Here is a 24,595-nt window from a genome sequence, read left to right as displayed (position 1 = left end):
AGGAATACATTTAACTTCGAACTTTACTTACATAGGTACTATACTGTGCGCATGTTTTCCTTTCAACAGAATGCATACCACTCGTGATCGATTTGTTGCTTGCATGCTGCTACTCATCATCACACCAAGAGTGGAAATCAGCTTTCCGATATTGGCAAGAGAGAATATTTGCAAATCCAAAAAAATCTATAGCGGGAGATTCGTGCAGCTGAGCTAGGGCATCGTTCCTACAGCCGAGTTGGGCCAGACGCGTCTGAGTGGATTGTTTGACCACGGGCAATTTTTTTAGTATCTTTCTACTCTCACACTACCTAGGTAGTCTGATTGAAAAGCCCTCTTTCTCGCTCGGCAATACTACCCTACTGTATTATCTGGATGGTCGAGACTGTGATGTGCAAAGTTGCTGTTTCTCATCATCATCAGTACTTTGATACGGCTGATACTAGAAGTGTAGTCTTTGCTCAAGTGATCCGTCGTAGTGCGATTTCAGTTCGTTTGAATAACGATTATCCGGAATAAATCCTCCGTAATGCATCTTGAAGCCTAGCTGAATCGACGGTTGACCAGGAAACACTCGAACGGATGATATCCGACTCGTGTAGAAGTGGATAAAATTCAAAGGAAAATTCACCAATAGATTGCGTGCTAGGACTAGAACGTGAAAAACTGCTCCCCATTGCCCTGGGGAAAATAGGTGAGAAAAGCCCGTGAACAACTGATTGATAGCCGAGATAAGGCATTGATTTTTCTCTCGTAAAGCGCGTTACTAGTTTTACTTGTATTGTGTGTGATCAATTTGATTTGAAGCTTCGTATAATTCAAAAGCTTACTTAGATTGAACTATTTCTAAAGATTTAAAGATGTTTACTCGCCCTACTTGGTGGAAATTAAATTAAATGAAAAATAGGAAACGAAAATATTATACCTACTATACAGCTGAAACGAAGGCTTCGTTTTTATCTAACCAAAATCTTTTGTTTATACATAATAAGCAAACATGTTCTATATGTATGCTTTACAGAATATATGTACGTATATTCAGTGAGAAAAGCTGAAGCTTCAAAGCCAGCTTCAATTGCAATATGTGAGTTCGGGGGGGAACAGCCGACAACGAATCTTGCAATATTCATACAACCGTTCCCACTGCTATCCCAGTTCAAACATTTAATATTTCTAAATAAAATTTAAAACAAACTAAAAATTAGATGACGCGTTTACTACAGTGAGAATTAAATTGCTTTGACGAAAAGCTTTTAAAATAGCACATACTTTATATAAATAAAAAAAATGACAATAAGTGTTAAAAACTATATTCAGTAAACTTTTGGGTATTAAAATGCAAATAGCAGGCTGTGTAACCTTATAAATCGAAGCCCTCGCTAAAGTCAGCATGCACATTTTACGCTGCAATCACGCGCGTCAGTGGAAACGTTTCATTAGTATATCTACTACTTTGGTCACTACTCACTACATAAACAAAGTGCTGCTTGCGTGCTATTTTAACAACAAAATCAACAACACAGCATCCGTCTATCCGCCTTGCTTTGAATTGTTGCAGCGCTCAATAGTGTTGAATGTGTCGCAATTGATTGAAGGTACCTACTGATTAGTGCAGGTACTTATGTATAGTTATGTCTTTTTAAGAGCTTACACCTCATCGTAAGCTCTAATGAGACTGATCAATTATGGTTGTGCGGTGTGCAGAGCAGAAAGTGTCGGTTAAGACGATTCTGCATGAAGTAGTAATATTACATATCTTACAAACTTCTTATGAGATATCGTGTCAAGTAAGTTAGAATGAAATTTGAAATCCTTCTTTTGTCACTCGAAGTTCAAACCTCACGAAGAGGGAGATAGTAAAAAAAAATAAAAATATCCGTGAACTTGTTTTTAGATTTTTTTATGCGGCTTTGTTCGTTAAAGTTATTCTTGTAGGAATAACAGACAGGAATAAAATATATGGACTGATAGATCATTAGAATAAAACTAACGGTGTTTAAAAGAGCACTTTGATGAGAAGCTTAAACTACATGCCAAACTTATGTCCAGCTATTAACTTAGTGCCTGATTTCAAATTCAGATTTCCGATTTCAAATTTAAGATTCAGATTTCAATTTCAGATCTTAGATTAATATATTATCATATTTCAGATATAGGGGATATAAGGGCATAATGGCCACCTTAAGGAAAACGCTTATTTAACCGTATAGAACAGCTATAATATGTGAATTACATCACTGTTTCGTGTTCAGACACTCAAATTGTCTGTTGCCCAATTGGATGAAACTTGACAAAGTAGATAAAAACGTTTAAAAATGCATTTTAAAATGTTTTGCCGAAAGCTGAAACCACTGTAGGGGCATAATGAAATCCCTGGTGCAGTATAAGCACCATTAATCGAGGCACGATGAGCGTTTTATGCCGGGGAATCTAGCAGCGAATTCGACTCGATGAAGTCAACTGAATAATAGAGCTACAGCTTGACTTGTTTCATCTGACGATTTGGCCTATTGGTAAGGTGTCGGAGAGGTAATCAGTAGACTCGAGTTCGATTCCTGGTCAAGGTGATTTTTTTTTTTCATTTATCATTCATGATCGATGCTATTTGCACTAAACGTGAGGCGTAGATTCATCAAACAAAGCAATAACAAAATAATCTAGGTCTGTTTGTATAGAATTCAAAGAATTAACACATGCTCATTAGACCGCTGCAAAAAATGACTTTTTGCTCCCATATGTTTTTTTAGATGCCTTTTGGGTCACCAAGCATCAGTGTAAAATTTGAGATGATTTGGTTAATTCCTGAGTTAGCGCAACGCGTTTCAATTTTGTATGGAAATTTGTATGGAAGAAGAAATTTTTGCACATTAAATCATCCAGAAAATTCAAATAAGCTTGAAATGAAGTCGGTCTTTGATTTTTGTATTTGAATATTCTTAAGCTTCATTTTTTGCTAACTTAACAAGCAGCTTAGAATTTCATGAAAAAAGTTATAACCTTTTCAAAATAAAAAAAATATGAATCCATTGAAAAATATTCAAAAATGGCAGCCTTTGCTTGCTAGAGCTGTTAATATTTGCATGAAATGTTTTTGCAAAGGCTATATTAATTAATATATTAATCGTACTCGAGTCTACTGATTACCTCTCCAACGCCTTACCAATAGGCCAAATCGACAGATGAAACAAGTCAAGCTGTAGCTCAATTATTCAGTTGACTTCATTGAGTTGAATTCGCTGCCAGAATGAACTGCCGAAAACGCTCATCTTGCCCTGATTATTAGTGCTCTGTTCGCTACACACAGAATTTTTTTTTTTTGACTATTACGTGTCACTGAAAACTGCAACCTTTAAAATAAATCACCTGTAATTAACAAAACCTGTAATTTTAAGTTGTTTTCTTAGAAAGCTATCGAAGATTCATTTATTATTACAGCAAATGTCCGGTAAAAATTTGTGCACTAAAAATAAAATGTCACGTAATCATGTTTTCGACCTGTAAAATTACGGTAAAAGTCCTGCTCCTTTTTGTTACAGGACATTTGCGTAATTTTACAGGAGATAATGTTTGCTGTGCAGGCATTTAAGTAAAAACGCGTTTTAAAATGGATTAAAGTGAAAAATCAAAAATTTTATGATAGTGAAAATTGAGAAACAATGTGTAAATCATGTTGCAGTGCTTACATTTCAGATCAAGATGATTTAAAGGTCATAAAAGCTTATTTGGTGGTGCTCAAAAGTTATAATATTTTCGTCACTTGAGAACCTAGCTGGTTATTATTTAATATTTCTGTAAAGATGAGAAGGATATTTATTTTTTAATGAAAAATTAATACTATAGGTAGTACGAAAACAATCCTCATGAAAATTTATTTAAGAAAATACGCACTCTTATAGAAAAAAGGAGTGCTTATTATGCCCTGGGTGCTCGTTATGCCCTCATCTCCCCTATTCAGATATAGTCTGATTAACATTCCGGATCCAAATTTCAAATTTCATATACAGATTTCAAATTCGAATTTCCGACATTAAAACGCTAACCGCTAATTTGTCTGCTTCGTTTTTGTTAGATAATTTCCGTTTTCACTTAACATTTCATTCATCAAACTTTTGTACTAGCGGATAAACAAACTCAGAAGCAATCAGTCAGGGAAGAATGCTTATATTTTGATACATTTTTCTAGTGTTCGTCGTTGAATCGCCATCGCTAATTAGTCCGCTACTATTTTGTTGATAAGTTTATTTCTCACGAAATTGCTGGCGAAGTAACGTATATACAAACTCAACTAGGTACAATTATTCAAGCAAGACTGCTAATGAATGTTATTTTCCACAAGGCGATAGAGTTTTTTTTATCCGTCAGTTCTCCAAAAATTAAGTTGAAAAATAAATAACAAAATGTAGCTGACGAATTAGCGAATAACGTTTTAACGCCGGCTTCTGCAAATTTCAGATTCAAATTTAAGACCCAGTTTTTAAATTTAGATCTCAGTTTCAAATTTCAGATTGATTTAGATTTCAGACTCTGACTTTAGATATAATTTTCAGATTTCAGATTTTAGATCTCAATTTCTAGACAAGATTTTGAATTTCTGGATTTTTATTTGAATTCTAACTACTTTTTCTTTTTTCGGGCTCTGAAGATTTTGGGAACTTCAATCTTTGTGTGTGAACTTTTTATTTCTTATTTCCAAACACTGGAAAATCTCGAATGAAAACTTTTTTTTCCTTTCTTCAAATAATGCCTGTAGGAAAAGGAAGATTTCCGAATGTTTCAAAAGTATCAAGAAGTGAATATATTCAGCACTTATTTATTTCTTATTTTTCTACTTTTGTATTGCAGGTACAAACAAGCTTTAACTGATCTATATTGAGCAGTACGGCCTAGAGCCGATAGAAATCAAAATGCGCGTGGAAATGAATCTGGATGTCAAAGAAATCCACAACCATGTGGACGACATCGACAGTCGTATCGCGGAGTTCAAACAGGACTCGGAGAAGATGGATGAGCTGAATGGGTTTGTGGACGATGTGCTCAATGAGGCACAGCGAAGTGCGGAAGATAAAATGCAGGATCAAGTGGTCAGTTGAATTGACAACATGACGATAATGGAATAATGACGATAATGGAATAATTAATTTTTTTATTTGTTTTTTTTTTAGTCTGAGGACAGGCCTAAGAATGGTAAGGATCGTTTTCAAACTCTAATCATGTTTAGAATTAAATTTATAGTGAAAACTTTCAAAGTTTAAAACAAATCAAATCGTTTTTAATCTAATAAATCAAATGTATCTTTTTATAATTCTAGATTCTAATTCTGCTTCTGATTATAATATTAGATATGATTTCAAAAATGAATTACATTAGTTAACAGCATTTTTGAACCTGAAGATCACTTTCAATACGAAATTAGGCACTGAATACGAAAATGAAATTCAAAAAATCTCAGTAGTACAGTTTTTTAGTTACACTCCAAACATGAAATTTTGGAAAAATAAAAAAGTACTTGAACTTAGGATCAAATATCTCAAACTGCGTAGCATTAATTTGAAATATCTTTTTTGCATATTGAAGGTGAATGAATTTGCTATCGATCACCTGAACTTAATTTTTGCTATTATCAAGAGTACACAGTTAGAAAAATCCTTGTAACATTACATGCAACTGCATGGGTAGAAGGGAATCGGGTATTTACATGTATCAATACGGCTTAATTCATGTAAACTTCCAATCGCCTTCAACTGATTTGTTTACTGTAAACCTACATTTCCAATCATTCTTTTTGGTATGGTTGTTTATCCAATAAGAAAAGCATCGATATTTGTCGAAAAGAGATTTTAATATCTTACACATACATTTTATTTGATCCACACAAGAAAAATTGGTATTCAATAAATTTTCACGAATATCGGTTTTTTGGTGCTATTCTCCCGACGACGGCAACGGCGATTGACATGTTGGTAGGAAAATAAGCTGTCATACACTTGGGATAGCCCGAGCTTTCGTTGAATTCAAGTGGCATTTTTTCTGGAACAAATAAAATTGACCATTTGATATAATAATTACAATAATTAGAAGGGTATTGAGTTTTATTTCTCACTTACTTGCTTTAAAACTCAGCACCACCTCGATTCGAACAGAAGCGAACAGCACACGAGCAGGTACAACAAATTAGGGTCGAACGTTGCGAACGCTAAGATTTACATGAAATTGCAAGCTAATTGATGAAGCTCACCTTCGTTGGGAATCCAATAGGAACGAAAACAAAACAGAATTGGCAAACTGACGTTGATGCTGGAATTCGCATGCGGTGACATGTAAAGTTCATCTTAGCCTTTAAATGTTATACTCTTTTTCAATTTTTCGTGGCGATGATGTGAAAACGTACAATGTAAGATTACATTTTTCTTTCTGTGTATGGTTGATATTAGCATTTGTGACTTTATGATAAAAAAATGTATTTAAAAAAACGTAATTTTGTTTCAGCAAAAGTTTTAGATTAGATGGTAACACTTAAAAATCAGATTTTCTATTGACCTTAAATGTCAATTCAAAACGAAGATTTTAAGTGGTTATTTATTCAAATCGGTTGAAAATTGAAGAATGTTTGGAGCATTACTCAAAGACTGTTCTACTGTTTTTTTTTTATTTCATTTTCGGATTCAGCGCCCGATTGTCTTTAACAATTCAGGTCGGTCAATGAAATTCACGATCTTTTTTAAATTTTGTGAGCTAGAGTTATAAGTGCTTATATTGATTCGGAATTCTGAAACATTTTGTTGCTGAATTCGGTTTTTGAATCCTAACTCTAAGTTTTTATTCTGAATTCTGATTTTGAATTGTGATGGTACATTGTGATTTAGAATTTATATTTAGAATTCTAATTCTAGATTATGATTCATTAAAAAAAATAAAAACAACTTATTTTAGATTCTGTTTTTTGATTTAAGATTTTCATACTTTCATACTTCATACTTCTTTGTTAATTTCGGATTCTTGAGTTTTGATTTTTTATTCTTTGTCCTAAATTCTAGTTCTGATTCTTAATTTTTTTTTCTGAGTTTCGAATTGTAATTCAGAGTACTGAATTGTGGTTCTGAATTTTGATTTTTTTATTTTCGGTTCTTGAGCTTCTTTATTTTTATTATTTGAAATTACTATTTTTTTATTATGCCTATTTGTTTATTTTCGCTGTAAAATCATACACAAAAGTTCCAATTTCATTTCTTAAGTTAAATTCAATCTCATTCACGATATTATTGGAGTTTTTTATACTTAATTCGGATCCTGAATTTAGATCCTGAGTTATTATCTCTAATTTTTACGCCGAATTATTAAATTATTTTTAACTCAATTCTAATGCTGGATTTTGATTCTAAACTCAAGAATCCTGCTTTATGAATTCTGGTTCTCAATTCTACATATACTGACGTCTGCATGTTGACTTCCGAACCATAATTTTGTTTCGGATTCTGTATACCAACTGTCTGTATTTTGATTCCGATTCTAAACTCTGGTTCCGGAACTGTGAATCAAAGTTTCGATTTTGATTTCTTAAATGTTGTTACAGAAAGTCGATACAGAGTTCTAACACTTTTAGGATTTTTGTTTCGACGCTGAAGACGATGAATCGAACACTGATTCTTTATTGTAGATCTAAATTTAAATTCCGAATTTGAGCTACGGTTTTGCATTGATATTCTCAATCATGGCTGAAACGGTTTTGCTAGGTAACTTAACTTTTTCCTTCCCACGAGGTTTTTCACGTTTAAAAAATAGAAATATTGATTCACAGCTAATGTTTTAGAACAAAAGATGCATAATTTAAACCTACTTTAATGATCCATTTGATAAATTTGCGTTTTGAGGTGGATCATATGTGCTCCATTGGGAAGATAACAACACATAGGGTGCAAATGAAAAACCGGAAATAATTGCAAAAAAACATGGAATTTCATCACTTCATTGATCACCAACTAAAACGATCCTATTGGATAAAAAACTTTTTTGGTATACGCATCCCTCGGAAAGTCTATTTATTGAAATATTTGAAATTTTCATTTTTGCCTTGAACAATTGGCCGCCATGACACTTTGCGCAAGGAAAACAAAACATGCCGTTTTTCGAGAAAATCACGAACTTTTACAAATATTTCGAAACATGTGGTCATTTAAGCAGATGAATTACTATCCTGAAGCGATTTTTTGTTGACGAAATGATTTTCTTGAGTATTGATAAGAAGCTTCACAAGAAGAAAAGTACGTTTTGTTCCCAGTGTATCACCAGTGATCCACTTTACTTACTCAAAAATTTATATGTTTTAGTTGAAATCTAAGCAAACCATCATTTGATTCTGCTTGCATAAGCAATCTTCTGCGCGTCAGTAATTTTATTTGAAGGAAATTATTAAAACTTGTCAAGTTATTGAACAACAAATGACGACTTGATTTAAATTCGAAAAAAATCCGACTTTTTTGCAGTTTTTGATCTGCCAAGCAAAACCTAGCGAACCAATTTTCTTCAAATTTCGTGCGATGTTTCTTCACTCATATCTACACATTCGGTGAAAAAATGGTGTTGATCCAAAGCGCCCAGTTCAAATGCGAGCTGTGCAAATTTGTGGATCACCTGTGCTACCATGGGAAGGAAAGGGTTAACTGAAACTCAGAGTTGATTGATTCTGATGAATTCAGTATATTGAAGATCACCTTATTTAAAAAAAAACTGTAAATCAAAAAATATAGAAATATATGAGCTGTTCTTCCAATTGGCACCCAGCGAACAGAGGCGTAATTAATCAGACCCAGGAGGAAACAGTCAGTTCCTGTCAGCATTTAAAAGTCGATAATTATAAGCCACGCCGAACAGCCGGCCTAGTGCGGACATCAATATAAATTGGCAGCATTTTGCAGATCGGAGCGCAAATGCGTCTTTCAGTTGAATGAATCCGGAGAAGTGCTTTTTGAACTATGAGTAAACTCAGTGATCAATATGAAAGTGTATTTGATAGTGAACATTGTCTTCACATTCAACATGCTGAACTATGTTTATTGTGCGGTAAGTGATTTACTTAGATTTCCATGTATCAGAAACTAGTTTAATCTATCCACTGTACTTTAGATGACTATGAAGCAACTCAGAAATTCCCTTGATGTCATGCGACGGGCTTGTGCGCCTAAATTTAACGTTGAAGCAGGTATTAAAAGATCGTTTTTTCCCCAAATGATTCATAATTCACTAGTTTTTTTTTTCTTCTAGCTGCACTTGACCAATTGAAAGAAGGCAAATTTAAACCGGACCCCGAGAAGGAACTCAAATGCTACACAATGTGCATCGCTCAAATGGCGGGAACGGTAAGTTTGACGCCTGGTTGTGAATTTAACCTTCCTATTTTTTTATACAGTAGTTTTTCAATTTTATCACGCTCAAAAAAAAATTTATGGTGATAATGGCGAACACGTGAATTTGGCGGAACTTAAAAAGTCTTTAAATATTTTTTTTTTGACTTAAATAATGAGTTCTTGTTTTAATAAGTAGTGTACATGCTTAATATTCATCAGATTTGATCATTCAATGCATTTACAATAATACAAAGAATTAATTTCACTTTATAATGTCCTCCTACATAGAAATATTACGGTTTTTCCTCAAAGCCATGTTCATCCCATTAGAGTGCTCAATTGAGTGAGACTAATACTTTTTACAAAAACTTAAACGACATTTTCTCTAATTTCAAATAAATAAATAAAATTAAACCAAAAAATGATCAAGCGTAAACTGCATCCTTAAAATATCTTCAGATTGGTCTTTTTAATCACACACGTCAAAGCATTAACTTATTAAAACTATTATAAAAATTTCCTATCAGATAAGCTCTTTGGAGTCAGAGCGGTTAATTTTCAATAAGGTTAAAATTACAGTTAACTACCGTATTCAACGGCGTATTGTCAATTGCATGAATTCTTAGACTACTGCGAGAATCTGATTTGACAGATGAAAATTCCGCACTCACTAACACCATCACATTCTTTATATAAACTATCATCTGTTAAAAGTTAAAAAGGGACTATATGAAAAAAGGACCAACATCAGAGTTCAGTTAGGTACTTCAAATTATTTCTATAAAAAAACAACTTTCATACGCACCGTTGCCGTCTTTGAGGAACTGCGCAGATTGCACCTATTTAGACCCCTGTGCAAATAATTTGCGCGCAGTAAAATCTGCTCACAGACCTATACATAGACAATGACATATATCGATATTCTTTACATCTTTGAATAAATTTGAAAAAAAACGACTGGTGTGTCAGTAAAAATAGTCAGTGAATCCTTAATTTTTTGGCTAATTTTTTAGTAATTTGAAAAACGCCCGAATAAGGCATGATTTATTTGTTCAACTTAAATTCTGGTACACGAATGTACAGAATGCATTCTGTTTTCTGTTCGTTTCTTTTCATTTGTTGATCGGTCAATTTTCGTTATTAAACTCCTTGGTTCGCATTTCGTAATAATTTTCGCCAAAACAATAACGATTATGCCGTTTGGAAATGTGATTCGAAAATCAGAAGCGAGTAACGGCTGATTTGAAAAACTGACACGGGTTGTCTATGTGTATGTCAGTGCGAAAATATTTCTGCGTGGAAATTATTTGCACAGGAGTCTAAATAGGTGCAATTTCCGCAATAAAGGACGCAATTTTTTTTTTCCAAAATTTTAAGGCCAAAATCAAGGTGCGTCCTATACAACGGTGCAAAATTTTTAACACATTTTATACTTTTTTCAAATTTCTTTGTCCAAACTTGCAGGTGTGTCCTATTCACCGATTAATAGGGTATTTAAAATATTTTTTCGTTTCTCGAATTGTTATTTGTGTAATTTCAATATGTTTATTTGTTTATCATCACAGTTTTGATAAAATGAAAGGTATGAATTTATGAAAAATGTGGCGGGACTTGCACAACTCGGTACCTTCAAAATAATTATACTTATTTAGCTCAAAAGGCCTCCCATATTTTTTTATGATAATACTTTCATTTCCATATTGTTAAAAAACAAATCTCAAGTAAAAAAGAACAGTAAATCAGCTATATTCCCACGCATTGGTGAATTTTAGTTAATTATAATAGCGCCGGCACTAAATTTTACTTCGGAAGTTCGGACTTCCGACAAAGGAAAGTGAAGTACTAGATTGTCGGAAGTCTGTATTTTGTTGCCAGTTCACCAGCGACGTTTCCAAAAATTTTATTTAAATTCACAATAATTGGATAAATTAAAACGCATCTCGAATTCGATGACAATTTCAGACAATTAAATATTCAATCCAGTAGAGTAATCAAAAGTTCAATGACATTTTCCCATTATTTAAAATTCATCTAGATGCATCTACCATACCAGGAACCATAAAAATACGACTTACAAACGCGTTTCGTGTTTTTTTAATTGATTTTAAGAGACTGGAAATAGGTTTTGTATGATTTATAATAGTTTTAAAAAAAGAATTATAAAATCGAAATAAGAACCGTGATAAAATCGAGCGTGAATATGACGAGTATTGACAAAATCAAACTGTGATAAAATCGAAAACTACTATACTACAAAAACAGATCTTTGTGGACTAGTTTCATAAGGGCAAAACTAGCAATTAGCTTAATTAAAACGAGAAAAACGCGTTCTAAATTTCGGAACATCTTATCAAATGCAATTTAAAAAATTGACTCCTTTTTGTTCAAGAAAATCAAGAAATGTGCATTATATAACTTATACAAACTCGTTGGTTCTCAAGATCTTTAACGTTTTTCACTTAATTTAAGATATTTTCGAGTTTCGCCTTTTTTGTTTTCGATTCTAGTTACGCCTGCAAGATTCACCCAATTGATCGGTCGTTTTTGTATTGGTTTTGAAGTTACGACCTTTGGTTCTACACGAAAAAAGTAATTAAGCCGTTCACGTTCCAACGAAAATGCATCAACAGGAACTTTCGCCCAATTAAATTTTATCAATTTTTGAAAGTTTTAAGTGATTTAAGGATGAAACCGCGTTTATTAGGTAAAGTGCAATCGCGTACATGAAATGATACGCTAGACATGGCGAAAAAAAACTCCGCACTAAAATATCAATTTTTCAAAATTAATAACGTTTCTGTTTAGCGTTTTCGCTCTAACTACTGTAACACAAACATTTGTTCATTCAGAAGTCCACCAGTTTTGCCCAAGATAGGTAGATGAAAAGTATAACATTGCGCTCAACCTTAATCGACAGAACCGTGTAAACGCAGGGTCAAAAATAGTCATAAAATTTCGAACGATATGTATGAGATTTCAAACAAAATCACAATTCATGGAAAATTTAGGGGTCTTCTTGTTCAAATAACTAATCAGTCGCATTGTTTGAGATGACTTGTGTGGCAATCAGTAAAATGTATGCCCAAAAGACAGTTTTTCTTTGGAAATTCAGCAAAATATTCGAATTTCGAAAAGCACGTTTTTCAAATGTAGTTTAAAAAATATGCTTAAGATATGACTATGAATTTAATGAATCGCAATATTTCTAACTCGATAAAAAAATCTATGTAAAAATATTTATTCCATCCGCATAAGCGCTTAAAAATTGCAGATAGTTTGGGAACACCTTTATATTTTTTGCAAAATTAAAAAAAAGGAGTTTTTCTAGAAAACCAATATTTTTAAAATTCTATATAATTTCTGTGGATTTTCTAAAACAATTATTTGGTTGGCCTACTAATACATATACAAGCAACGGAATAGTATACCTAAGAGCAAGTTCACTGGTGTTGGGAAAAAGTGGTAGAATTTTTGACATTTTGAAAATTTTACCATGCAAAAATGTTTTGAAGATCATGGGGCGTTATATTTTTTTACAGCACTGTTTCTATTTTAGCCGTATGTGATAGAAATATTGCTTTGTTTTGCATCACAGCTTGCGAAAATACAACACCTGTTGTAAAAAAAATTGAAGGCCGAACTGAATTGAGGATCTTGAAAATGTTTTTGCATGGTAAAGTTTTCAAAATGTGCCACAAGGGTCGAATTTTCTACCACTTTTTCACAACACCAGTGAACTTGCTCTAAGGAATCTAGCTATCCTGAGATTTGCCCGAGTTTTGAATGTCAAGCAGGCGGTTGCCACTGCAACCTGTAGAAGTTGTCAGTGTTGGGGAAAAGTGTAGCATATATTTGACGATTTTGTTTGTTTATGAAGAATAAAGTTTACCAAACGCTCAAACGAGCAAACGAAAACGCTTTAACTTTGGTGGCATAAAGGCCCGCTTTTCCTACCAGAAAATCAGTGTCGAAGGTAAAGATAGAAAAAATACCCAAAGGGCAAAACCAATAAGCTAAACTCCTTAAAAATTTAACTATCAAGTTTTTAAAAATGTGACATTTGAAAGAGGCTCTTTCCCTCCCGTCTTGTGCACACGTCGTCAAACTTAAAAACGTGTACAGCAGTAAAGCATATCTGAGCCTAACCTCAGTCAATTTATTGCAATTTTTCTCATAACTTGCAATAACTAAGTGAAAATTCTTACAAAAATCACTTTTTTTATGCCTGGAAACACTTAAAAATTTCTAATATTCCTTTTCTCGATTTTCTGTTCAAGAGTGAGTTTGTCGATGTCGAAAAAAATAAAAGTAAGCGAAAGAACTTGCAAATATTTTCGTTAACATTTTTATTTTTCATATTCTATACCAAAATATGGGAAAATGTGCTAAAAAAACTATAACTTTTTTCGCTCAATTCAAAACAACCTTTTACCTTTTAGATTCAGAGTTTTTTTCCTAGATTTCAATTAAGTATTAATTTTTTTACAGTGTTTCCAGGATTTATTATGAATGATTATTTTTATGGTCGACACCATAATTCCTAGCATTTCTCAGAGCAAGTTCACTGGTGTTGGGAAAAAGTTGTAGAAATGTTGACATTTTGAAAATTTTACCATGCAAAAATGTTTTCAAGATCTTTGGCGTTGTATTTTTTTTACAAACCTGTTTCTATTTCAGTCGTTTGTGATGGAAATATTGCTATTTTTGCATCACAGCTTGCAAAAATACAACACGTGTTGTTAAAAAACTTGAAGGCCGCAGATCTTGAAAATGTTTTTGCATGGTAAAGTTTTCAAAATGTGCAAAAAGTGACCAAATTTTTACCACTATTTCCCAACACCAGTGAACTTGCTCTAACAAACACATGCATGTTCAAAGTTTGGTTGATTTTTTTTTCGAATAAAACACCAAATCAATTCAACCTCCTAATATGAGAAAAGTGAGTTTCGTTGAAACAGTGGCTCCAGAGACTGTCCTCTGGAGCAAACCTTAAACCTTTTTGCTTGCAATTTTCTATTTATTACGATTCATGTTCATTGAACTCCGAAGTAAATTAGGAAACAAGGAAACTAAGATGCATAATTCAAGATAAGTGGACAAGAAATCAAAGCAAAGGAATATTTTGATTCGTTGGCTAATCTAGCATCGAAAAACCACTATTGTGAATTTAAATAAAAAAATTAAAAACGTCGCTGGTGAACTGCAACAAAATACAGACTTCCGACATTCTAGTACTTCACTTTTCTTTGTCGAAAGTCTTTCAGAAGTCGGAAGTCCGGACTTCCGTAGTAAAAATTAGTGCTGGTGCTATTATATATATCAAACATCATCTGAATCCTTTTTGTGAAAATGGAGCATGTGGAACCTTTATAATAAAAAGACGATAAAAGAAGAGCATTGAAAAGATTGAATAAAGAGACAACGCTCAAGCATGGTTGTCACATGTGCAGATTTATCTGTAAAGTACAGATTATTGTACTTCTTTTCGGTTCAGATTATGTACCTACAGATGACAGCTTTGAGGTACAGATTTTTCATCAAGATAAAGATAACTTAATAGAATCGAATGCTCATATTTGATTATAAAAAGACAGAAATAATAAACGCCATGCAGAATTTTTATCTATAGAACTAAGTTTCCTGAAGCAAAATACTTGAAAAACAGACTTTGACTTTGACAACATTCGGAACACAGATGTTTTTTGAGTTTCCTATTGAAAAGTTCAATGTTGATACAGATTGTGGTGGAGATTTTTGTCCAAATGTTTCAGATGAAAAAAAGATTATTTTTTTTATTGAAAGTTCATAATTAAATGTGGCAACGCTGCTCTCGAGTCAAAGACCTCTCTCGTCCATCGGCGCGTCTATGAAATGCGGGAATGAGTATACTTCACAGCAGAGGTGCGCAAACTCGCCTCAGAAAGAATCATTCGGCTGATTTCTTCCGAGTTTAACTTGCTATTTGCAGATAGATTTTATCTTCGTTCCAATCATCACGTCAATGTGCACAAAACGAAGAAAACAGTTTTGCATTGATGTTTTCCATGCCTCGCAGGCAGGGTTGCCAACATTTTTTTTCAAAAATCAGGGAACTGGCGAAATAAAATTCAGGCAAAATCAGGCTACGTTAAAGTAACGGAAATTTCTTTTTTTTTTTGGTCATCGCTACACATTTTTACTCTAATATGTGTTGTGAGCCTACTTGGTTGAATAATTCTACTGCATCCAGCAATCGAAAGATTCCATTGAAATCCCTTTTTTTTAAATAAGAATTATCGAGAACCTTTCGATTGCTTTGATTCAGCCACTTTTTCACTTTTTCACTTCAGCTATAGTACCTACTCCTGTTCCTTACTACCCATTTTTCATGACATTCGCAAAAATCAGGCATATCTTCAAAAATCAGGGAAATTCAATGGCTTATCAGGTTGTCAGGCAGGGCCTCGAAAAATCAGACAATGCCAGAAAAATCAGGCACATTGGCATCTCTGCTCGCAGGAATAAAATCACAACAACGAAACAACAGAACGAAGCTGACCGTACACGAATGCACACGAGCGATCGTTGCCCGACGGACCGAGTCAACATTCCTCGGCAGGGTTGCCAACATATATTTTCAAAAATCAGGGAACTTGCGAAATAAAAATCAGGCAAAATCTGGCTACGTAAAAGTAACGGAAAGTAACGGAAAGTAACGGAAGACCTTTTTTTTTTCTTGGTCATCGCTCCACATTTTCACTTCACTATGTGTTGTGAGCCTATTTAGTTGAATAATTCTGCTGCATCAAAGCAATCCCTTCAATTCTCTTTTTCAATAAGAATTAACGGGAATCTTTCGATTGCTTTGATTCAGCCACATTTTCACTTTTTCACTTCAGCTATGGTGCCTACTCCAGTTCCTTACTACCCATTTTTTTTCATGACATTCGCAAAAATCAGGCAAAATCAGGCATATTTTCAAAAATCAGGGAAAATCAATGGCTTATCAGGTTGTCAGGCAGAGCCTCGAAAAATCAGGCAACGCCTGAAATATCAGGCACATTGGCATCTCTGTTCCTCGGTCCTCGCACCCTTCTCTCGCTCGTTTCCCGTTCTCTTGTTTGTAGCTATCACTTTTAGCCAAGCCCCCATGCGTTGTCCGATTGATGTGTTCGGCTGCCGAACGAAAACGATTTTTTTTTAATCCGCAGAACTGTACGTTCGTTTCGCTGATGTTTCCCCCGCCCGATTGCTGTTTACTCCTGCCGAGTTTACCCGAAGCTTCCTTCCTGATGCTTTCCGAATTGAACTATCGATAGCATCATTGCAGTTTGAGTTTAACGAAATAAAATTCGTTCTGCAAAGAAGGGCGAGTATGAAGACTCGCTATTTTAACATCTCTGCTTCACAGTGCTTTGCTATTCGTTCTTTGGAGGAGAAGGAAGAGGAGATTGAGATTAGGAATCCGTTTTTTCTGCCCTCAGAATTTTTTTTCTCGGGATTTTCATCCCAAAAGATGATTCATCCTTTAACACGTTCGTCGCCACGCTCACTTTGGTAGTTTTGCTAGCCGGGCCCAAAGAAATTTTCAGAGAGAGAAAGCAAAGAGGGAGAACTCCCATATTTGAAACGTGTGGCGAAGCTGAGCGGTAAACTCCAGTAAGAGAGCGTCACCTGCTTTTTGATGTGACGGGGCCCCTCAGGAAATACACCCGTCTGCCAAATATGGGTGACGTGGCGACGAACGTGTTAAACTTCAAAGAGAGGCATATTCTTCCACGTAGGTATTTTGTTAATGTGTAGGTAAATCTAGAAGTCATCGATTAATTCGTCGATGTTACTTTGTCACGTTGGATGTGTGATACAGGGGTGTCAGGCGTCCTGATTTTTCAGGATTTGTCCGGATTTTTGAGAGGCCGTCCTGATTTTTCAAAAACGCTTGAATTGTCCTGATTTTTGAAAAATAACCTTTAAAATATCCTGATTTGTCCTGATTTTTCAAAAATATTTAAACTTTTACAAAATTTATTGTTAAATGGTGAGAAAATCGAACAAATCTTTTATAAAATAGTTAAACTAGTTTAACCGATGAAAATCTTTGGCTCAAATGATATTAAAATAGTGTTTTTCGATATTAACTTCAGGTCATCCAAAGTTCTTCTCGTTATAATTGCATAATTTTAGGCGTCTTCAGTACCTGTATTTCGCCTTTAGTTATGCAATCTAAGCAGAGCTGCATGTTATTTTCATCAATTTAGTAGTGTCCTGAAAAATCCTGATTTTTATCATTGCGGTGTCCTGATTTTTATCAAAACCACCTGGCACCCCTGGTGTGATAACATGTTCGCTATACGAAAGCTCCCAGCAGCAGCGAACGCTTTCCAACAACAAGACTGATGCGCATCAGCCTATATAAAGGCACATTGTATGAAGTGATGCAATTCACTAAAATTCTGTGATAGGGTCTATTTTGCTGTTTGATCAAATGCGCATTCGGGTTGCGTAGAACTCTTTGTGGCATGGTTTATGGCGTTGTTTGCACAATTTACATGCCTCCATTCTTCTTAGGATATTCAATGCAATAATATTTCTCTCGCAAGATAGGATGCGTGAATGTCGCTTTAAACTTACATATTAATTTTATTTTCGTAGTATTCCATCTCACGACATAAATTGACGAACATAATTCCTAAAAATTGATCGGTTCATGGCAACTATTCTCCAATTTCTCGGACATCCCACATTCACCCGTCGTGATCTGATCTGATCTCCACTTGGTCTAACCACCTCGCTCGTTGCGCCCCTGCTCGTCTTGTTTCACCGGATTGGCAGCGAACACCTGTTTTGCAGGACAATCGCCGGCATTCTCGCAACATGTCCTTTTTTTTAACTACATTTCGAATATTTTGAAATTTTTTTTTTTCATTTTTTCCCGAGAAGAAGGGAGATGTGTGGGTAGTAATATACGAATGTGGAAATGTTTGATGGGCTCTTAATCGGTATATTGTCTAGTTTTTGAAAAGTAATTATTCGGAACCATTTCAACGGAATTTAGAGAAGAGGTACGGCTCAGTAAGCCACTAGTCAGGAATAGTTTACTTTAGAATAATGATGGTCTCGGCCTTCATAACAAGCACCTGCGTGTTCAAAAATTGATTGATTTTTTTTTTCGAATAAAACACCAAATCAACTCAACCTTTCACTATGGGAAAAGTGAGTGGCTCCAGAGACTATTCTCTGGAGCCAATGTTAAACCTTTTTGCTTGCAATTCTCTATATATTACAATTCATGTTGATTCAACTCAGAAGTAAAATTATTATTTTGGTAATAAAGACTTCACTTTTGAGTTGAAATTGTTATCAAACAAAACATTCCAGGTAGTTTTGCCAAGTTTATCTTTTAGTTAGTAGTCGTAGTGCAGTATTGCTCGAGATGCTTAAATATGGAAAATATGTCGTTACAATCGAAATCTGAACAACCTTTTGAAAATAGTTCCTTGACTAAAACCAACACAATTTTAACCATAACATACTTCTTCCCGTAGATGACGAAGAAAGGCGAACTAAGCTACTCAAAAACGGCCGCCCAATTCGACGCTATGTTTCCTCCAGATCTCAAAGGACCTGTTAAAGAAGTACTAGACGCATGCAAGGATGCACGTAAGTTCTTAACGATGCGTTATTATAGTAATAACGTTCCAATTTTGAGGAAAATAATCTGTAATATGTTTCGTTATATACTTTCAGAGACGCCCTATAAAGATCCCTGCGATAGAGTGTATTTCTCATTGAAGTGTGCTGCCGAAACGAATCCCGATGTGTTTGTTTTCCCTTAACGTACCATGGAAACTCCTGGGAATTGAAAAAAAGCTCGATCTAATCGGAAACAATTAAAAAACAGTGATTTCAGTGTTATATGTTAGCCTGCAATTAAAATAAGTTTTCAGAACCACGTTTTAAATATGAGTTTTATTCATTTTCATATTTTGTATTTTATAACTGATGTCGAAAAATATGTTAATGTAAATTTTCTCTATTCCAGGCAATAAACTGTTGACGGGCTTGAAACAGCACCGTGTTGTGACGCGCACTCGAGGCTTGGTGCTTAGAATATTCGAAGCAATATGCAATTGCACGAATTCGGCAACAATACCTGGGCAAAGACCCGCCGGGCCAGCTCCAACCGTTGCTCCAGCTGATACTAGCAAATAGAAAGCAACTGCGCTCCGCTCGAAACTCAGACATCTATTCTGTAGCAGTATAGTAACGCGTAAAAACACATAATCATTAACTGTGAAACAAGGTTTTCCCATCAATACGATGTATAATGTATCCCCAAGGATAAACGGCAAAGTATATTATAATCCACGGATTATTCGGTGTCATAATTATCATGAAATGGTATAGTGTGTAAAGAAATCACACATTCAAAATGTGCTGTGTATCTAAAGCGATATCTTCGTAGCTATCTAACATGTAGTAACGCTGTAAGAATTTTTGAATAACTGTAGCGACATTGTAAGGCAAAAGTTTTGAAAAAACTCTACACACTATCTGATTATTTTAGTCCCATTTTGAGAATACTTATAATCAAACTTTATTTAATAGACTATACAAACAAAAGGAACGTTTCTGGTTCATTTTTGATACAGCCATTTTAAATATTGGCCAATCGCACACATTGATAGGGCAAATTCATTTGCAGTAATTTATTCATCACAATTACAGATGAGGTCCAATTCGAACGCAATCAAAATTTAAAAAAGAAAACAGATAACCGACACAGGTGCGAGTGAAAATGTTTTATATCAAAATCGTAAAAAATTAGGAAATAAGTTGAAATATCGAAAGAATCCACCGAGAATGAAGGAATCATCAACGCGTCAGCCATTATTTCACTTGCACCAGCGTCAACGCGAGAGCGTCGCAATCTTTTGTTATGTCAATGTTGAGTTACTTTGAAATTTCACCACATTTATTGACAATCAAACCTTGAAGCAATACCACACCGAATCAAAATAGTCATTCAAGAGCAAATTTTGAAAATAGTATTATACTCATTTAATTTGTTGTTTATTTCTCTTCAAAATGGAAATCCTGATTTTATATAAGAAACATGAATTCCGTTGCTTCCATACTCGAAAAAATACCTACACACTTTTCAAAATTGTACTTGCTTTGATCTAGTTTGGTGGTTCATTAGTGTATTTTATTAGACCGGCTCAAATTTGCAGTTTGTTAGCTTCGAACGGTTTTCAGGTTCCTCGATGTGCATAAGCAAGTTTTCATGCGGTGCTAGTTATGTTGCGAGGCAAGCTGTAGCAAAAAGTTTTCATTGATATTTACATCGTAAAAGTGACAACTTCCATTTGAAATCTTCCTAGCACAACTAATTTTTCAGTTTTCTGTGCTACCCAAGTAAAAATTAATTATTTAAAGATTTTTATGTTTATATAGGCCAATGAAGATATTTAATGAAATATTTGTTGTGTGGTCCTTTGTAAGAATTCTATACAGGGTGCTCTACAAGTTCAAATCCAAATTATAACCACGTTAGTTTTAAATCAACTGGTCAGAGTTGATTAGTTTCTATTGGAATAGAAAGACAATTTTATATTTAATGTTTAACCACAAAATATGTTTTGAAACATTCTATTTTTAATCATTATAACGAGTTCAGACCTTTCTCTAGTCCATCGTTTTGCGGCACACTTCTTCGTTAAGGACTAATTTTATGGATATTTCGTACCAAATACGAAGAAATAAGGTTTTCAGTGAGATAACTTTAGATACCCTGTTTTCGAGTATTCTTAAAAACATCAATGAATGATCAACATAAATAATCCAAAGGAGCCATATTTGATGAACAAGGGTTAGTTCATTTTAGTCTAAAACATCGGTTAATGGTCCTGGCCAATACTTGCCAAGATCTTATGTTTTAGAATTGATTGATTTTATTTTTTGGAAAATTCAACAGAAGTTATTTTGAAAAAAATGTTAGGCCATTTTCTTGTGCTATGCTGCCGTTCCAAGCAAAACTGTCCCATGCGACTTTTGGGTCATTTTCTCGGTCTCATTTTCTGTTAACTTTCGAATGAAAACACAAACAAGTTTACTTTGTTTTGAACTTATACGAAATTGATATATTGTTGATATTTCTACGCAAGAATGACACGCTACAGAAAATTCTATTAAAAACGCAAATTTTATCAAAAAATGCACTTAAGATGAGTTTAAACTGTTGAATATAATAGATGAAGTTATGAGCTTTCGTCACGAATTTGAATAAGAAACTTCAGCAATATTTTTTTTATTTATTATTTCTTTATTTCATTCTTGCAACGTAAGATTACAATCTTTTTTATGTTGCAAGAATGAAATAAAGAAATAAAAAATAAATATTTGTCCTGCTTTCACTGGAAACGCTCGTATCCGGTATAAAATCTTCATTGATTTTAGAAGAATCTCATTCGAAATCAGAAAAAGTCACAAACAAGTCAAAAAATGTTCTACCTTTTGAAAAAAAGGTAGACAAGAAACGTTTCAATAGTTTTCATAAATTCTTCAAAAAAAATCTTTCTTTCGTAGATTTGTATTCTTTCACATGGGGCTGTCACATTTATTTGCCCAACTGTGCCCACTGTGCAAAAGCAGTGTACGGATCATCTTTCAGAAGCCTGTGTATCTGTTCACTTATGTGTAAATTTATTTACAGCATTCAAGTTAGCTTTCCTGTTAAAATGAAGGTTTGGTTATAAATCGACTGTTATCAATGGAAACATAACAAATATTTTGAAATTTGTTTGCCAAATTTCGCAACATGGGTACTTGACTTCATCCTCCAAGTGAGAACTCGTTACAGGTGGAAAGAATCCGCCTAGAAAGTATCTACGCAGGGTTCATTCCAAGTGTCCTAAGGAAACATTCTCCAACTTTGTTCTACTCGGTTCCTCACTGATGATCATTGAAAAATCAAATCAATAGTTCTATTTGAAAGGAGAGAATAAGAAGTACACTCACTGACTGTTTCTTAGACACAAATCGCCTAGATTTTGGAAAAAATAAACATTCCAATTGAACTTCAGCGAAATTGTGAACAAAAATCTCTAATGAGTGCCCAACAGTAATACAGGTAATACAGACTAAGAGAATGTATTATGACTTGTTTGTTTTGTATTCAGAATAGGAATGATGAAAATTTTCTAGTTTGTTACTGCATAGCCATTACAGCAAGTCATGGCTTTTTCGACTTTTCCTTTTTCTCCCATTAAGAGCAAGTTCACTGGTGTTGGGACTAAGTGGTAGAAGTTTTGTCACTTTTTGCACATTTTGAAAATTTTGCCATACAAAAACATTTTCAAGATCTGTGGCTTTCAAGTTTTTCTACAACACGTGTTGTATTTTCGCATGCTGTGATGCAAAAATAGCAATATTTCTATCACAAACGGCTGAAATAGAAACAGTGCTGTAAAAAATACAACGCCCAGAGATCTTGAAAACATTTTTGCATGGTAAAATTTCCGGAATGTCAAAATTTCTTTTTTTCAACAAAAAGTGGTACAAATTTTGACATTTTGAAAATTTTTCCATGCAAAAATGTTTTCAAGATCTTTGGGAGTTGTATTTTTTTTACAGCACTGTTTATATTTCGGCCGTATGTGATAGAAATATTGCTATTTGTGCATCACAGCATGCGAAAATACAACACGTGTTATAAAAAAAATTTGAAGGCGACAGATCTTGAAAATGTTTTTGCATGGCAAAATTTTCAAAATGTACTAAAAGTGTCAAAATTTCTACCCCTCTTTCCGTACACCAGTGAACTTGTTCTAAGAAAGATCGTAATAGTTTATTAGTCAATTTGGAAGCCTCCGATTTCGAACTGGACGGTTAGGGGGACTGGCCAGGAGACTGTAAATGGTTCTTGATTGTTTCTGTATCTTGAAAATCATCATCTGCTTCACCTTCTGGTACGATTGGAAGATCTGGAGGAGCGGTTAATTCATCTACATTCTCAGGAACATCAGGCACCATTGATTGGAGGTTCTTCAGCCGATGGGTGTGCGAGCAAATGCGTAGATGTGCGAGACGTCCGGTATCCACAGCAAAACGTTGTAATTCACTCGACATCTGCGCTTTCGACATCTGCGCTGCGATCGTTTCAGGAACCTTTGCGTAGACCGGGTCATTCGCGGCGAGCTTCCGCAGGCGAATTTCGATGGTGTGTTGAAATTTTCCATAAATTTATGATGAAAACAAGAAAATTAGATTGAGACACCCCACTCTCCCCTACTTATTTCACTAAAACGTTAACTTCTTCAAAATACATTAAAGAAATTTTCTTCTAACATTCCTTTTTGAATTCTTCACTCTAGAAAATCTTAGAAATTTACAACAAGTTTGTTGACAGAAAAAAGATCAAATATACGGTCACACAAATGTACGAGTTAGCACAAATGTCGCAGGCATGAGTGCGTAGTCCAATCTAGTGTGCTGCGATTAATATTGTTTTCCATACTATCTTAAAAATAATTTCAACAGTTTGTATTGAAAACTCGCTTCATGTCAAGTTGCTTTTGAGACTTCTAAAAGAACTAGAAACCGTTTAAAACATTAATTTCAGTAGACTAAAAGTTATTTATGTGATTTGAGTTTTGAAGTTTCTATGACGGATGAAATATTTTAATAAAGTGTATAACTGTCTGGCGCTAAATAAAGATAAGTCGTACTCAACATCACTATTTGCGTTTTAATTAATAAAACTTCGAAATAAAATCCTAGAAGTATACACAGCAAGAAAAATTCGTGTAATTTTAGATTGAAAACGATGCACGAAAACGGAACCCCGTTTATGATCTAAAATTACATCATCTTTACATCGAGGCGTGTAAATTTAGACCAAAAACGATGCACGAGTAGAGAACAGCATATTGTCGTGTAAAAATACATAGCGATGTAAAATTTTGGATTTTTTTTCGGAATATGAGAAATTTTTATAAAAAATTGGGATATTATGAATCGTTTGAGTAGAAAAATACTTTATAGTTTACTATTATTAAACATTTATTTGAAAAAAAAACATGAATAGTAAAGAAAAAAAAGTACACCCACCATCAAGAGCACCGCCAGGCTGGGGCACTGTTGAATAGGAAGATGTCCATTATGCTGATGTTCTAATCGGTCAGCGTCACTGGGGACCAAAGGGAATTCCGTTCCGGACTGTCATGGTCCGGATCAATAATGCCTTGCTTCAAATGCCTCGGAATTCTTCAGGC

At 34.2% G+C, this 24,595-nt stretch overlaps 2 protein-coding genes across 3 annotated transcripts; both read left to right on the top strand.

The window, feature by feature from the left end:
* Nucleotides 1–230: 230 nt before the first annotated feature.
* Nucleotides 231–24,058, top strand: LOC129744323 (uncharacterized). 2 transcript variants are annotated; one of them, XM_055736802.1, is made up of 4 exons: nt 231–694; nt 4,843–5,081; nt 5,163–5,184; nt 19,363–24,058. In XM_055736802.1, the coding sequence occupies exons 2-4, from the start codon at nt 4,905–4,907 to the stop codon at nt 19,530–19,532; spliced, it is 369 nt and encodes a 122-aa protein (XP_055592777.1). In that variant the 5' UTR covers nt 231–694; nt 4,843–4,904; the 3' UTR covers nt 19,533–24,058. The 2 variants fall into 2 exon arrangements, with proteins under 2 accessions (XP_055592777.1, XP_055592778.1); XM_055736803.1 differs by lacking the exon at nt 231–694 and adding an exon at nt 1,688–1,787.
* LOC129744321 (general odorant-binding protein lush) lies at nt 8,893–19,281 on the top strand. The gene is made up of 5 exons (XM_055736800.1): nt 8,893–9,057; nt 9,121–9,196; nt 9,259–9,353; nt 18,866–18,980; nt 19,068–19,281. The coding sequence occupies exons 1-5, from the start codon at nt 8,992–8,994 to the stop codon at nt 19,154–19,156; spliced, it is 441 nt and encodes a 146-aa protein (XP_055592775.1). The 5' UTR covers nt 8,893–8,991; the 3' UTR covers nt 19,157–19,281.
* Nucleotides 24,059–24,595: the final 537 nt, after the last annotated feature.

Source organism: Uranotaenia lowii, chromosome 2, assembly GCF_029784155.1.
Source record: "Uranotaenia lowii strain MFRU-FL chromosome 2, ASM2978415v1, whole genome shotgun sequence".
NCBI classification, from domain to species: Eukaryota; Metazoa; Arthropoda; class Insecta; order Diptera; family Culicidae; genus Uranotaenia; species Uranotaenia lowii.
Note: the sequence above shows the minus strand (reverse complement) of the source record. Positions and strands in the feature narration are given on the sequence as shown.